Source organism: Monodelphis domestica, chromosome 4 (genome assembly GCF_027887165.1).
Source record: "Monodelphis domestica isolate mMonDom1 chromosome 4, mMonDom1.pri, whole genome shotgun sequence".
Taxonomy (NCBI): domain Eukaryota; kingdom Metazoa; phylum Chordata; class Mammalia; order Didelphimorphia; family Didelphidae; genus Monodelphis; species Monodelphis domestica.
This window is the reverse complement of record NC_077230.1, coordinates 338873712-338891393: the sequence shown is the minus strand read 5'-3', so window position 1 is coordinate 338891393 and position 17682 is coordinate 338873712. Positions and strand designations below refer to the sequence as shown.

General features: G+C 37.5%; 1 protein-coding gene across 1 annotated transcript in view; it reads right to left on the bottom strand.

The window, feature by feature from the left end:
- Nucleotides 1-579: 579 nt before the first annotated feature.
- NARS2 (asparaginyl-tRNA synthetase 2, mitochondrial) overlaps nt 580-17682 on the bottom strand; it is a 175825-nt gene continuing 158722 nt past the window's right edge. The window contains exons 13-14 of the mRNA XM_001377502.3: nt 5506-5532; nt 580-1214 (exon numbers count right to left, since the gene is read on the bottom strand). Coding sequence (XP_001377539.1) covers nt 1070-1214; nt 5506-5532 — 172 coding nt within the window. The 3' untranslated portion in view covers nt 580-1069. The remainder of the gene's footprint in view (nt 1215-5505; nt 5533-17682) is intronic.

The window sequence follows — 17682 nt, the reverse complement described above, 5'->3', positions numbered from 1 at the left end:
AGAAAATCCCAGTAGAGACTAAGTAGTTTTAGCTCCACTTTTGAGAACCCATTCCTTTCCTAGCACTCTATATCTCTCATTATTTTGCATGACAGTTATGTTGACATATATATGACACATGTTGGCATATGTGTCATATTCCTTTACTGGGCTTTGAGCTCTAGCTTATCTAATCTTAACAAATCTCTGTTGAACTGAATTAGTGAGTACTGGTAGAAAGCCTATAAAAGCAGTTTGTTTTGTGACTCTTGCCAATGTCTAGGTTTAGCTCCATCTCCATGGGGACAGTGCTCTACTACCTCAGAAGAGTCCTCCTTCCAAATGTAGGTGTAATGGGAATCTGGGGAGAGCTGAAGAAAGTCAGACACACAAATTTTTTTGCATTTCCTCCCTCCCCCAGAATATTTATGAAAAATCTATTTTATGGATTGTATGAACAATTCTTTAACCATTAAATTAAGGATAGAAAAAGTCTATCATACACTCTGAAATACACTGTTGCCAGAACACATCCAAGCTACAATATTCTGTTTTTTATGATAAAAAAGAAAGAATTATTGAATAAATTATTTAACTTCATTTTTTGCTTAGTGGAAAGGTGATTTTAATTATAATTACAATTTCACAAGAACAAATTCAATCCTAGTTTACACAAGGTCTAGTATAGGGATGGGATGTTTGATATGGCACTTAGAAATGGTAGGCATCTCTCAGGGATTAAATGGTAAACAAAACAAAACAAAACAATCTGGTCTTTCTTACATACCAGTCATCTTTGAGTAGTCGTCTGATGATTAAGAAAAATCCTATTCTCTCATCCCATCTTTCACACCTAAGAAAGTATATATATTTTTTCTGTCTGTTTATTCTTTCCTTTAAGACAAAATCTTGTTTTGTGTCCTTGTCCAGGAAGATATTGTAGGTTTTGTGTATGTAAAATGTATAAAGACTCTTTTCTGCACACATCAAATTTTATGGTAAGAATTTTTATCAGTATTTTGAAGATTCAAATTGGCATGTTCTTGCATGCATGAGTTTTATATACAATATTTCTACTTTAAAAATTTGCTTATAAAAGACATGAATGAGGAAACCTTGGAAAAGGAATAACATCTTTGATATTGTCAACTCCCAAGATGCATTGTAGATACCGTTCAAATCCCATCCCAAAGCCTCCATGTGGCACAGAACCAAACTGACGAAGATCCAAATACCTGTTTTTGAAATAACAGAGAATTATAATCTATAAATGCTTCATGACATCAGCTATTATGATTTAGCACTTCATGTTTTGAACATTTTTTGCAATCATCTGTTATTCTTCATAGTATTGTAGTAGATGAATTTTTTTCTACCCCCAAATAGACAGATGGAGGAAACAGAGGTTGCCCAGACAAACACAAGAAGATCTTTCTGCCCACCATCCAGGCTTTTCCTCTGGCCATTTCAACACCCTGTTTCCTTCTAAGCTATTTACACACCAGAATTTTGTGGCAGAAGATACAAAGCTTTTCAAATTACTTTTTTAAAAAATTTAATACTCTTGTTAGACTTGGGAATACTAGTAATAATATTCTTTTTATGCCCAGGGCCACATAGTTCAGTGCTAAAATGAGCACAAAAGGGTCTAGCAAATATACTGCATAAGTATTATATTTTTTAAAAACACGATGAATCCTGAAGGGCTGTGGAGAGGAGAAATCACCCCTCTCAGTACCATGTTTCAATTCTGTGTTCAAAAGCATAATCTAAGTAGTCACTTGGAAACTTACAGTCTATGAAGCGGCTGTCTCTGAAACCAGAAAATGCTTCTCCACAGGAAATGTATGCCAAGTATAAAATGCAGCTCTGGTTTTGTCCTGGGGTCTGCTCCCAGCTGCTCTATGGGGTTCACTGAATATATGAATGGGGTAATGGCAAAAGTGCAATAGGAAGATGTTATTTTCCTATGCATAAACCTAAGAACAGAGATCCTTACCAGATAGCTTACTCTCCTGTACACAAGTCACAGGGGAGGATTAATTAATATGATTTTGTTAAGGAGAACATTCCTCTAAAATCCTAATTTGATGCATCATGAAGTAGAGGTAATCTTGGGCTTTTGAAAGGCTAGGCAAGGGCAGTGGCAAGCTTTGCCAGTTCTGATCAAGCTTGAAAGACCTGGTGATGAACTGATTGATCATCTTTCCAAAGTCCATCACCAGAAAGGTGGCCACCAAGTGAATATCTTTTTTGGTCACAACTAGTCAAGATGATCTACTAAAGTCTAAAGGGGCTGCAGTTTGCATCTGTGAAGGGAGAATCCAAACTAAAGATCTCTGAAGCCCTGTAATATGGTGGGGCTAGAAGAGAATGTACACAATATAGAGGAAATTTTAACATAAACCAAAGATTAAAATACTGAGTAATGGAACACTTGGCACCAATGGGCAAAACCAGTTACTGTAGCTCATTTAGTCCCTATAGTTGACGGTCATTAGATCCTTAAAGGTGGGGACTGGATCTCATTCTTATTTCTTTTTGGCAACTCTCACAGAAGTGATTAATAAAAATGAAAATGACTGGTTAAAAATGATTTCAATTAAACCATACCTTCTACTTTTCTGCAAACAAATGGTAAACTACAAGATTGGAGAGTGCCATACTAGTAGTTCAAATGATGCTATTAGGTGGTTTTGCTTAATTGTCTTGGAGGAACATGTTTCATTGTGAAGTATTTGCTGTATTGAACCCAAAACAAACCATTAGAGTAATTGATTAAAAAAAAAAACATTAAAAGGAGCAGTTAGGTGGCTCAGTGGATAGATTACTAGGCCTGGAGTCAGGAGGACCTCGGTTCAAATGTGATCTCAGACACTTCTTAACTGTGTGACCCTGGGCAAGTCACTTAATCCCTACTGTACAGCCTTTGCCCTGCTTTTCTGTCTTAGATTTGATACTAGGTATCAATTTTTTTTTTTGTTTAAAACCCTTACCTTCCGTCTTGGAGTCAATACTGTGTATTGGCTCCAAGGCAGAAGAGTGGTAAGGGCTAGGCAATGGGGGTCAAGTGACTTGCCCAGGGTCACACAGCTAGGAAGTGGCTGAGGCCAGATTTGAACCTAGGATAGGTATCAATTTTTAAAAGCTTAATTTTGGCTGATTATTAGCACAAACTTCCTCACAGTCAGAGTTGTACCACAGTGGAATGGGCTATTTTGTGCAGTATGGAGTTCTTTAAACAGATGAACACATATGAGCATTTGTTGGGAAGGACATAGAAAGGATTCTTGGCCAAGTATAAGCCTCTGAGGTGTCTCTTAATGCTAAAATTTTATGTGTTTATAAATAACTAGTAAGAAGTTTTTCAGGTAAGAAGAATATAACTTTTGAAATACTAACAATGAATCGCAACTGAAATGAGAAGCTGGTCTAGGTAACATCTTTGGAAGTTGGATACCCATTTACTAAGGAAAGATTTAAATAGTTCAGCTACCTCTCCTGTGTGGCCTAATTTGTTCATTTAAGAATTCTTTCCTCATGTTGAGCCCAAGGGCAATGAGCTATGTGGTGATTGAATTGACCTCAAGTTCAATAAGCCAGGATGACAGGACATATTTTGGCTTAGTGAAGAAAATGAGATGAATTGCAGAGAGAATACATAAGCATCCACCCACAAATTGCTGGCTAGAAGATGTGAGGTGGCCATCTAAAATCTGGGCTTGGTGGAATGCAGAAGCAGTAACCATGGTCTACTGCTTCCACACAGCCACGGATTTACATGACTCAAACTGTCACCTTCCCAGCTCACTGAAACATGCCAATTGTTCTATACAAATGTCGATTTTTTGGAATCCTGATTCAGAAGAATGATGCAGGAGATTTTGGCTTTGTTTGCCTATGACCAATGGAAAATACATTTCTGAGACAAAACAAAAAGCTTCTTTATGAATTTATACCTGATTATCAGTTGTCATGCTCTTTTCCAGGGTAGCCAGACTACAGAAGGGATGGTATGAAATTTGTGGAACTAGTCACAAATTTCATTTGCATATGGCAGGCTCAAGAATGAGGAAGTGAGTGAATTCTTAGACACTTGGACTGGCTATTCCTGCTTTAGTGGAGCAACAGCTAAACTAAAATCTTGTCAGAAGAAATTTATGGCCAAATAATAAATGTTAATATTTGAAAGTATTCATGGTTTGTAACTTCAGTTAAGAATGGAAAATCATCTAAATAATCAAAATAGATTAGGAAAATATTAAATTTACTTGACCAAGAGTGCAAATTATCTTTACACCTAACTTTATCTATGGATAGTTAAGTCTTTAAAAATAACAAATATCATAACACAGAAGGAAACTGAGATGAAGGAAACTACTTTGCTTAAAGGGAAACAACAAGAATGGCTGAAGACAATTAACAGTGACTATTATTGCAAGATAGGGGTAGAGTGGTAGGCTGGAAATCATGCTGTAATTGAAGTCAGGAAACTTATACACTGGGGTATGCTACTGATGACCTGTGAGACCTTGGGCAAGACACAACTTTCTCAGCCTCATTTTCCTAATTTGTAAAATGATGTTAAGGGTGATAATTCAGATGATCTCTAATGACAATTGTACTATAATCTCAAGAATACAGGGTAGAATGGGTTACAGTACACAGTTGGGATTCAGAATCCCACTCCAACCCTAGTTTATGCCTGTCCCTAGAACCCTGTTCTTCCCCTGATGAAGGGTAGCAACATCATTTCTTCCTGCCCTTTTGTGCAAAGGGACATCTGGAGGATTCGAGATATTGTTGATGGAATACACCAAAGCCTAAAAGAATTACATTATGTAAATTTACAAGGAACATTTTACATTTATTGACATTAGGTGAAGGAATGAACAGTGATACCAAAGTCTGAACTAGGGAGAAGGAAATATTTTTCTCTGAAGTACTTGAGTGCTCTAGATAAAAAACTGAGTATAGAGAACATGTTCCTGCTATATAGTTAATTACTTTAAACCAAACATGGAAAAATTAAATTCTGATCTATACTCAAGTGAGAAATAACTTCCAAAGCATTCATTCAAAAAACATATTAAACATTTTCTCTGAGGTGCTGGGGTTGGAGACAGCATAGAAAGCTTATATTAGACAGTCTCTCACTTCATGTAGCTTCCAATCCAACAGGGGAATAAGACATCAATGTAGGTAATTATAATGAATATTACATAAGAACACTTGAGAGATATTGGTCTATTGTTTAGTTAGACAAGAATGAAAAAAGTCAAGAAAGGGAGGAAGATGTTCTAAGCAAAGTGAATATTTTGGACAAATGTAAGAAGGTTGGAAAATACTATGTATGGTTTAAAAGACAAAAAGTAGTTCAACTGGCTGAAGCTGAGAGTGGGTGGGAAGGGAGTAATATGAAGTAAAGCTGGCAAGACAGGGTGGTTTATTACAGAGGGCTTGTATGCCAAGCAGGTAATAGGGTACCACTAAAAGTTTTGTAACAATTAGCAGCCACATTCTTACCATTGGTAGGTATCCATCAGTCCTAGTCTGTAAAAGAAAAGAAATAAAATAGTTTCAGGAAAAGATGATCAATTAATTAATCAATAACTATTCATCAAGAGTTCTCTTGGGCTCCGATGAGATCCAATGGAGATTGTACAATGAAATGCTAGCCCTGGCAGAGGACTGTAGTGGACAAGTGCTGGACTTGGCATCACAGGAGGCCAAGCTCCAGAAATTGCCCCATTCCTCAAGGAAATGGGCATGTGAACAGGTTATCTCTCAAGAGTTTTCCTCCTTTGTAGAATAAGGATGACATCTGGTACACATAACTTCTCTGGGTCAGCATGGAGATCAAAGGCGAAAATGTACAAAAAGTGCTCTGTAGACCTTAAAGCGAGTTATTATTATTATTAAATACCATAAATCCTCAAAGGGCTTACAGTTTAGGTGTGGGGAAAAAACACAGCTATTTGAAATTTTAACTAATGTGCCAAGGGTGCCAGGTACTTATTATAGATCAGGAAACATGGTAACATCTCCCAAAGGATGTTGAGCACTTATCTAGGAAACAAATGAAAAAAGGTATTGCAATTGCTGGGTGAACAGGCAGGGTCAGGGGAAAAAAAAGAATAGATAAAAAAGACGAGTATAGGACACTTGACTTTCCTTCTGGAGTACTAGGACCCCTGTGAATCTTAAAATTTTCTCAGACTCTACCTTGGAACATTTGGTTAAGGCTATTCCCCATTTTAAACAATGGAGGTACTTGGTCAGGAATGTATTGGGAACTTTAAAATTACTCCACCCATACTTAGGCATACTTTAGGGGAAGATAAAGTTGTAAAACTCCTTAGTGAACAATGAAGGTACTTAACTTATACTTATAGTGAGGCCAAAACCTTAAGCTAGATCTATTTTTAGATCTAATACAAAAGGGTGCTAAGTACCTATGAAGGTCAAATTAATCACTAAACGGGTCAGGCAACTTGCAAGGGGCAAGCTTAACAAAGAGGTGTGAAGTACTCAGAAGATATAATCTACCCAGAGAAGGTGAGAACTAAAAACTAAGAATGGGCTGTCCTAGGAAAAGCGTCTACTGTGATTGGTAGATGTGAAAATTTAGGGGAGGTGACACAAGAGAAATTTCTCTTTAAAAGGAGCTGTCTGAACCAGTTCAAGGGAGTTCGATTTAGTTCAGCTTTGGTAGCTAAATTGGAGGACAGGAGTCAGAGGAGGCTGCTGGGTCTCTGAACACTAGAGTTTTGTTTGGAAAGATCTTGTGGTGAGTGATTAAAGACTGACTTAGTTTCTCTCTTAAAGAGATGGCCTAGGCCCTAGCCCTTTCCTACTATTTTCACTGCCTCTCTCTCTCCTTTCCCTTAATTCCTTCATTTGTATTAATTAAAATCTCCATAAAACCCAGCTGACTTGGGTATTTCATATTTGGGAATTTTCCCATGGCGACCACTTATTTTTGATATAAAATCAAGACACTAAAAATTATCTTTATAGTTTTGGCAATTCATAGTCTTGAACCCATATTTTCGTGGTCACACCCCATTAGCAACAATAATCACTAATCTTTGCTGCTACCTTTGAAACATGCAATTGAGTCTTAAAAAAAAAACAACTCAACAAACACAGTCCCTTACCCTCCCCTCCCCCCCAACTCTTACCTTCTGTTATACAGTTAATACTGTGTATTGGTTCCAAGGCAAAGGAGCAGTAAGGGCTAGGCAATGGGGGTTAAGTGACTTGCCCAGGGTCACACAGTGAGGAAGTGTCTGAGGTCATATTTGAACCCAGGACCTCCCGACTCCAGGCCTGGCTCTCAATCCACTGAGTTACCTAACTGCCCCTGTAATGAAGTCTTAACTTTCTTGATCTGAAAAATGTCTGGTCAGATTTAATGGTCTGAAATATGCAGGGAAGTGAAGGAAATACTTTGTTCAAATGTGCATAAACTCTGTGTATCTGAATTATTCAGGGACAGAAGTCATTTATTTATGTATGTCGATAGATTGGAAAATAAAGTCTCAGGCAGAAGGAAGAGAGTCATGTAAAGGAAGTTGGTTTTCTCCAAAAGATCAAAATCCCCTTTTCTTGATGGAGAGATTCCACTACACACCAGTGAGAAGGTCATCTTGCTCAGCAACATGGTCTGGTAAAAGATGGCTTCCAAGTTCAATTCTAGTTATGATCCAATGTTACCTTGCATTCTGCTGGGAATGACTGCTGTCCTTATGCGCACATAACATGTGATTCTTTGAATGTGGATCACTTCCATTTCACAGCATAATTTTCTGGGATGCATGCATGCTTCATGAATACATGAGACCAATGTTATAACTGACATAGAAGGGATAAGGCACAGTGGATGAAGGATAGGCTGGTCTTCTTAGATAATTCTCTAAAGATTTTTGGCTAGAAACAGGAAGACTTGAATTCAAATTCTGCTTAAGTTACTCCCAAGCTGTGTAACCTTGGACAAGTTATTTAACTATTCATAGATTTCTCATTTATAAAATGGAGATGATAATAGAATCTACCCTACATGAATAACATGTAAAACATAATGCAAGCTTTAAAAACCTATATATAAATGCTAAATAAATAAATTATTAAGCTACAGACAAAAGGTTTAGTGCATGTGTGGGAGAATTTCTATAAAGGAAGTTATTTTTACTGTTCAAAATATCAAATTTAGATAAAAAATCCTTTGGAATCTATTGTTGCAGTCATAGGTTGGAAGCAAATAATTCTTATAGGAACAATTATACGAATCTAAAATTTTAAATGTTATAATAACAGCACTATATAAAAGCATAAAATTGAGGTTTTAAAATATTATTAATAAATGTTAGAATGATATATGCCCATTATGTTTATGTCATCATGACATAAACAAATAGTAGCCAATACTTTACTAAAGCAGATACAATAATGGAAAATAAAACAATCATAATCTTAGGAGAGGACAGATACAAAGAACTTGAGACTTTTTTACAATTTAACAAATGACACCTATTCAATTTAGGACACTGACCGGGAGAAATATAAAAATCCAATCTCATTATGAAAGGTAAAATGGGATATATTATCAGATGGTAGGTAAAAATTTGTTTTCCTTCATCATGTCATTAAGAAAGGTCTCTTGAAGGGGGGGAAGCATGCAAAGAAAACAGACCAGTTAATTTTTCAACACATGAAAAGCTCTTTTTTCCAGTTGGGTGATTTCTTTTATAATTTTCTTGCCCTATTCTTATTTTTTCCCTAGTTTTTCTTCAACCTCTCATTTTTTTTTTTAAGGTTTCATTTAAGTTCTTCCAAAAGCTCTTTTTGAGCATGTGGCCCTTTATTGTATTTGCTGTTTTTGAAGTAGTTATTTTTACTTCATTGTCCTCTGAGTTTGAACTGAGGTATTCTCTGTTTCTATAGTGGTATCAATAGCTGTGGTATCAATAGTTCTTTCTCCTTTGGTTTCTCTTTTTAAAAAAATCTTCAAATATTAATGGCTAGGCCAATAGTCTTAATTATTGGCTTTTTGCTGGTCCCTGGGGGTTCCTATGGTACCAGAGTAGTTACCTCAGGTTTCAAGGTTTTTTTGTTTGCTTTTTCCTGGGCCCTATTTAATCACTCTAGTTTTCATAGTTCCTCAGGGTCTGATGTAAACCTTGGTCCCCCATTCAGGTCCTGGTCTGTGACTGGTCTCAGTTGCTCCAACCAGAACTGGCCTGCAGTTCTGCTAAAGCAACTGGAAACAGATGAGGCCACATCCCCTGGTCACAACAACCAGGGATCCCACTCTCTTGCTGTGTGCTCCTACTTCACTACTCCTTTTCTGTTGCCCAAGTCTGAGATAGAACAGGTTCAGTCTAAGTTCCTTTGGTCTCCAAAGTCTCTTAGACTTGGTTACTGGTGGACTCTGGTATCCATAATCCCCAGCTACAGGTCAGTCCAGGTTTCCTACAGCTTCTGCCAGGGTTCTCTATCTTACAATTCCAGAGGTATCCTCCTGGATGTAAACTCCTAGGCTCCCACAAACTAAGTGAGGTTGTGGATTTTGCCCTCAGGGGTTGTCTTGTTGATTCATGCTATTTGCTCAATTCCTGCCCCCAGGGACAGAGGTGGGTCTGAGGCCAGTTAAGTCAGAACTCTTCCATAGTAGCAGTCCTTGGCTATTCAGCTTCACTTCTGACTCCTGTTTGTTTTGGGGACTTTTAGTATTGATTCTGTGGAGTTATTTTTGGCTGTTTGTGGAAAGTAATAAGGAAGGAATGGAAGCTTCACACTCTACTCTGCCATCTTCCCATAATGCCTTCCTTTACTTAAAAAAAAAAAAAAGATCCCATTGATACTTCTGATTTGTTGTGTTTTTTTTTTTTTGATGAACTCTTTTCATTCTTTTGCTAGCTCTGCAAAACATTTCTTTGGTAATTTGATTTGTATTGCACTGAAGTAAATTAAGTTTTATTGTCATTTTTACTGTATTGTCTTGGCCTTGTCACGAACAATTAATATTTTTCTATCTGCTTGGCTCTATTAATTTACATGGAGTTTTTTGTAATTCTGTTTATATAATTTCTATGTGTGACTTGTCAGGTAGAAGTCCAAGTATTTTATATTGTCTGCAGTCATTTCTCTCTCTGGTGGATTTTACTTGTAATATTTAGAAATGCTGATGAATTGTTGTATATCCTATAACTCTGTTAAAGTTGTTAATTGTTTACACAACTTTTTAGTTGATTCTCTCAGGTTTTCTGTTATAGCATCATATCATCTGCAAGGACTGACAGTATTGCTTCCTTATATTTCATTTTCTTGTTTTATTGTTATAATTGGCATTTCCAGCACAATGCTGAAAATAGTGGTATTAATGTATATACTAGCTTCCTTCCTGATCTTACTGGTAAGTTGTTTAGTTTGCACCCATTATAGATAATGCTTTTAGGTAACTACTATTTATAATTTTTTTTTAATATATTTTATTTGATCATTTCCAAGCATTATTCGTTAAAGACATAGATCATTTTCTTTTCCTCCCCCCCACCCCCCATAGCCGACGCATAAGTCCACTGGGCATTAGATGTTTTCTTGATTTGAACCCATTGCTTTGTTGATAGTATTTGCATTAGAGTGTTCATTTAGAGTCTATCCTCTGTCATGTCCCCTCAACCTCTGTATTCAGGCAGTTGCTTTTCCTCGGTGTTTCCACTCCCATAGTTTATCCTTTGCTTATGAATGGTGTTTTTTTCTCCTGGATCCCTGCAAGTTGTTCAGGGACATTACACCGCCACTAATGGAGAAGTCCATTACGTTCGATTATACCACAGTGTATCAGTCTCTGTGTACAATGTTCTCCTGGTTCTGCTCCTCTCGCTCTGCATCACTTCCTGGAGGTTGTTCCAGTCTCCATGGAACTCCTCCACTTTATTATTCCTTTTAGCACAATAGTATTCCATCACCAACATATACCACAATTTGTTCAGCCATTCCCCAATTGAAGGGCATCCCCTCGTTTTCCAGTTTTGGGCCACCACAAAGAGCGCAGCTATGAATATTTTTGTACAAGTCTTTGTGTCCATTATCTCTGGGGTACAGACCCAGCAGTGCTATGGCTGGGTCAAAGGGTATTCTTTTGTCGCCCTTTGGACATAGTTCCAAATTGCCCTCCAGAATGGTTGGATCAGTTCACAGCTCCACCAGCAATGAATTAATGTCCCTACTTTGCCACATCCCCTCCAGCATTCATTACTTTCCTTTGCTGTCATGTTAGCCAATCTGCTAGGTGTGAGGTGATACCTCAGAGTTGTTTTGATTTGCATCTCTCTGATTATAAGAGATGTAGAGCACTTCTTCATGTGCTTGTTAATAGTTTTGATTTCTTTATCTGAGAACTGCCTATCCATGTCCCTTGCCCATTTATCAATTGGAGAATGGCTTGATTTTTTGTACAATTGATTTAGCTCATTATAAATATGAGTAATTAAACCTTTGTCAGAGGTTTCTATGAAGATTTTTTCCCAATTTGTTGTTTCCCTTCTGATTTTAGTTATATTGGTTTTGTTTGTACAAAAGCTTTTTAGTTTGATGTAGTCAAAATTATTTATTTTACATTTTGTGATTCTTTCTATGTCTTGCTTGGTTTTAAAGCCTTTCCCCTCCCAAAGGTCTGACATGTATACTATTCTGTGTTTACCCAATTTACTTATGGTTTCCTTCTTTATGTTTAAGTCACTCACCCATTTTGAATTTATCTTGGTGTAGGGTGTGAGGTGTTGATCTATTCCTAGTCTCTCCCACACTGTCTTCCAATTTTCCCAACAGTTTTTATCGAATAGTGGATTTTTGTCCCAAAAGCTGGGATCCTTGGGTTTATCGTATACTGTCTTGCTGAGGTCGCTTTCCCCCAGTCTATTCCACTGATCTTCCTTTCTGTTTCTTAGCCAGTACCAAATTGTTTTGATGACTGCTGCTTTGTAATATAGTTTTAGGTCAGGGACTGCAAGGCCCCCATCATATGTGTTTTTTTTTTCATTATTTCCCTGGATATCCTTGATCTTTTGTTCTTCCAAATGAACTTTGTTATGGTTTTTTCTAAATCAGTGAAGAAGTATTTTGGTAGTTCAATGGGTATGGCACTAAATAGATAAATAAGTTTGGGTAGGATGGTCATTTTTATTATATTGGCTCGTCCTATCCATGAGCAGTTAATGTTTTTCCATTTGTTCAAGTCTAGTTTTAGTTGTGTGGCAAGTGTTTTGTAGTTGTGTTCATATAGTTCCTGTGTTTGTCTTGGGAGGTAGATTCCTAGGTATTTTATTTTGTCTAAGGTGATTTTGAATGGGATTTCTCTTTCTAGTTCTTGCTGCTGAGCTGTGTTGGAGATATATAGAAAAGTTGATGATTTATGTGGGTTTATTTTGTATCCTGCAACTTTGCTAAAGTTGTTGATTATTTCAATTAGCTTTTTGGTTGAATCCCTAGGATTCTTTAAGTAGACCATCATGTCATCCGCAAAAAGTGATAACTTGGTCTCCTCCTTGCCTATTTTGATGCCTTCAATTCCTTTATCTTCTCTAATTGCTACTGCTAGTGTTTCTAGTACAATGTCAAATAGTAGAGGTGATAATGGGCATCCTTGTTTCACTCCTGATCTTATTGGGAATGCATCTAGTTTATCCCCATTGCAGATGATATTAGCTGTTGGTTTTAGATATATACTGTTTATTATTTTTAGGAATGACCCTTCTATTCCTATGCTTTCTAGTGTTTTTAATAGGAATGGGTGTTGTATTTTATCAAAGGCTTTTTCTGCATCTATTGAGATAATCATGTGGTTCTTGCTAGTTTGCTTGTTTATGTGGTCAATTATGTGGATGGTTTTCCTAATGTTGAACCAACCCTGCATCCCCTGGTATGAATCCTACTTGATCATGGTGAATGATCCTTCTGATCACTTGCTGGAGTCTTTTTGCTAGTATCCTATTTAAGATTTTTGCATTTATATTCTTTAGGGAGATTGGCCTATAGTTTTCTTTCTCTGTTTTTGACCTGCCTGGTTTTGGAATCAGTACCATGTTTGTGTCGTAAAAGGAGTTTGGTAGAATCCCCTCTTTGCTTATTATGTCAAATAGTTTGTATAGTATTGGGATTAACTGTTCTCTGAATGTTTGATAGAATTCACAGGTGAATCCATCAGGCCCTGGAGATTTTTTCTTAGGAGTTCTTTGATGGCTTGTTGGATTTCAATTTCTGATATGGGCTTATTTAAGAATTCTATTTCCTCTTCTGTTAGTCTAGGCAGTTTGTATTTTTGTATATATTCATACATTTCTCCTAAATTGGTGTATTTATTGCCATATAATTGGGCAAAGTAATTTCTAATGATTGCCTTAATTTCATCTTCATCGGAGGTGCTGTCCCCCTTTTCATCTTTAATGCTGTGAATTTGCTTTTCTTCCTTCTTTTTTTTAATTAGATTGACCAGTACTTTGTCTATTTTGTTTGTTTTTTCAAAGTACCAGCTTCTTGTCTTATTTATTAAATCAATAGTTCTATCACTTTCGATTTTATTAATTTCTCCCTTAATTTTTAGGATTTCTAATTTGGTTTTCTGCTGGGGGGTTTTAATTTGATCACTTTCGAGATTTTTCATTTGCATTTCCAATTGATTGATCTCTGCTCTCCCTTGTTTGTTAATATAAGCATTCAGGGATATGAATTTACCTCTGATTACTGCTTTGGCTGCATCCCAAAAGGTTTGAAAGGATGTTTCGCCATTGTCATTTTCCTCGATGAAATTATTAATTGTTTCTATGATTTCTTCTTTAACTAAACGGTTTTGGAGTATCATATTGTTTAATTTCCAATTGGTTTTAGATTTGGTTTTCCATGTACCATTACTAATCATTATTTTTATTGCCTTGTGATCTGAGAAGGCTGCATTCATTATTTCTGCTTTTTTGCATTTGTGTGCTATGTTTCTGTGACCTAATGTATGGTCAATTTTTGTGAATGTGCCATGTGGTGCTGAGAAGAAGGTGTATTCCTTTTTATCCCTATTTATTTTTCTCCATATGTCTATTAATTCTAATTTTTCTAAGATTTCATTCACTTCTTTTACCTCTTTCTTATTTATTTTTTGATTTGATTTATCTAAATTTGATAATGGTTGGTTTAAGTCTCCCACTAGTATGGTTTTATTGTCTATTTCTTCCTTCAATTCGCCTAGTTTCTCCATTAGAAATTTGGGTGCTATATTATTTGGTGCATACATGTTGATTAATGATATTTCCTCATTGTCTAGAGTCCCTTTTAACAAAATATAATTACCTTCCCTTTTGATCAGGTCTATTTTTGCATTGGCTTTATCAGATATCATGATTACCACTCCTGCCTTCTTTCTATCAGTTGAGGCCCAGAAGGTCTTACTCCATCCTTTAATTCTGACCTTGTGGGTGTCAACCCGCCTCATGTGTGTTTCTTGAAGACAACATATGGTAGGGTTTTGGATTCTAATCCATTCTGCTATTCGTCTACGTTTTATGGGTGAGTTCATCCCATTCACGTTCAAAGTTATGATTGTCATTTGTGGACTCCCTGGCATTTTGATTGCCTTCCCTAATTCTAACCTTTTCTTCTTCGGCTCTACTTTTTAGTCCAGTGATTTACTTTGAATCAGTCCCCCTTGTCCCCTCCCTTGATGTTTCCCTTTTTAGTCCCTCCCTTTTTCTTCCCTCCCCCTCCCCCCTCTCTTTCCCTCCCTTTTTGTTCTCCCTCCCCCCTCCCTCCCTTTTTGTTCTCCCTCCCCCCCCTCCCCCCCTTGGTTTTCCCTTCTCCTTACCCTTGTTGGGTAAGATGGAATTCAAGATCCCAATGGATCTGGATGTTTTTCCCTCTCAGAGTTGATTTCCCTGAGATTGAGGTTTAAGTAACACCCCCCCCCCCTTCCTCTCCTTCTTATAGGAGTTTTCTTCCCCTCCCCTTCCCATGTGAATCTTTGTGTGAGAACCATTATTCTATTTGGTCTTTCTTTACCCCCTATTTATACATTACATTTTCCCCACATATTAGTATACATAGATTGATATAAATGTAGTCCTTATAGAAGAGAGTTTGAGTAAAAGAAGAAGATAACATTTTTCCCCTTTCCTTAATATTTACCTTTTCAGGTATTCCTTGCTCTTTGATTTTCGGTATCAAACTTTCCACAGAGCTCTGGTCTTTTCTTTGCAAAAAGTTGGAAGTCTTCTATTTTGTTGAATGCCCATACTTTCCCTTGGAAGTATATAGTCAGTTTTGCTGGGAAGCTGATTCTTGGTTGGAGACCCAGCTCTCTTGCCTTTTTGAAGATCATGTTCCATGCCTTACGATCATTCAGAGTAGAACTTGCAAGGTCTTGTGTGACCCTGATTGGCATTCCTTTATATCTAAATTGTCTTTTTCTGGCTTCTTGTAGGATTTTTTCTTTTGTTTGATAGCTTTGGAATTTGGCAATTACATTCCTGGGAGTTGTCTTTTGGGGGTTTAGTGTAGAAGGTGTTCTGTGAGCTCTGTCAGTGGCTGTATTGCCCCCTTGTTCTAGAATCTCTGGGCAATTTTCTTTGATTATATCTTGTATCACCATGTCCAGTTTGGTGTTTATTTCTGGCTTTTCTGGGAGTCCAATTATTCTTAAATTATCTCTTCTCCCTCTATTTTCCAGATCTATCACCTTGTCGGTGAGATATTTTATGTTCTCTTCTAATTTCTTGGTGTTTTGGCTTTGCTTTATTAGTTCTTGCTTTAAAGCCTGGTTTTCTTATACAGTTTGGTCAAACTGGTTTTGTAGATGCGTGAATTTCTTTTGCATTATTTCCCACTTTTCCTCCCAGAAGGCTTCCATCTTTTTGGTCATTTCTGATTCAAATTCTTCATGGGTTTGTGGAGAGTTTCCATTTCCTTTGGAAGATTTTGGAGCATTTTCTTGTATATCTTCTTCTATCTGCTCTGTATTTTCTATTTTGGCTCCATAGAATGTGTCCAAAGTCGCCCCTTTCTTCTTATTTTTCTTGGTATTTTGGGGCTTCTGTGCTTCTGTGGAGTTTGTCATCTCTGAATGTGGAGGATTAGCTTTTCTTATCTCTGTCTGGTGTTCAGAGGCTTTAGTCCTGGGCAGATTGTCAGTTCTATGAGCTTTCCCTGGGTTAAACTGAATATGCCTCACTGGAACTGGAATGGAAGGGTTGGACCACGAGGCCACACTCTCCCCCCGGCTCGCTTTCCGGAAGTTGCCTTCAGAGTCGCTGGCCGTGAGGCTGTTTCGTGGGCCTGCGGGGGGATGGGCTGCAGCTTCCCCAAGCTCCGAGGGCAGGGACTTTCACTGAGACTTGGATAGCAGGATCCAGCCTGTGAGGCTGTCTTGCCCGCCCTGAGGATTGCTGTTGTTTCAGACAAGCCTGCTCTCTGCAGCGGGAGCTCTGAAGGCAGTCACTTTCACTGGGACTCGGATAGAAGGCCCTTAGGGTTGTTGTTCCGAGGACCCTGCTCTCTGAGCCGGGCCGGGCTGCGGCTTCCCGGAGCCTTGGACTCTGCGCTCCTACCCCTTAGGTCCGAGTGATCTCAGGTTCTGGCTTTTGAGGGGGGCCGTACCTTTTGAACCGGGTCCAGGTCCAGGAGGAGGGTTCCCAGGGTCTGTGCTGTTGATCGTTTTGAATTTCGGCGCCTTAGGAGCTTATAGTTTGAGATCGGTCGGGAAGGGTTTTCCGGAGATCTGAACTTTAGCTTTCTCTAAGCCGCCATCTTAACCGGAAGTCCCCTACTATTTATAATTTTAAGAAAAGCTTAATTTATTCCTACACTTCCTCATGTTTAATAGGAATAGGTGTTGTTTTTTGTCAAAAGCATCAATTGTTGTAATCATACTTTGTTGCTTCTGTTATTGATGTGATTAATTTATGCTTATAGTTTTCCTAATACTGAACTAGCCATGCCCTCAGTATAAATCATAACTGGTTAACGTGTATGATTTTTATGATCTATTGCTGTAGTCTCTCTGCTAGTATTTTATTTAAAATATCTGTGTCACTATCATTGGGGAAATTGGCCTATAGTGTTCTTTTTCTGTTTTTGTACTCCCTTGTTTAGGTATCAAAATCGTATTTGTGTCCCAGACAAAATTTGACCTTTTAAACCTATTTTTAAAAATGATTTAACATATCTGACAAAGATTGTTCCCACTTGAGAATCTTCAATCTGGGGAACTCACCCCTTTTTTAGTCATCTCCTTCTTCTTTTAGACAGCTTGAATTGTAAGGAAAATTTCTCTGTATCAATATAAATTTTCCTCTTTGAAATATCTACCCATTGACTCCTGGTTGTGTACTGTAGGAATAAATTGAACAGGTTTAATACCTCTTCCAATGTGATGGCTCTTTAAATACTTGAACTCATATGTAACATCCCTTTTGAATCTTCTTCAAACTAAAGATCCTTAGTTTCTTCAACTGATCTTGATATGACATGGACTAAAGGCTGTTTACCAACTTGGATGCTTTCCTCTGAATGTTCTTAAGAATATCAATGTCCTTTTTAAAAACTATAGTATTTTGCACTGAACATAATATCCCAGTTATGGTCTGAGAAAGGCAATGTACAATGGGACTATCACCTCTCTATTCTTGGAAGTAATCTCTAAATGTAGACCAATATTGT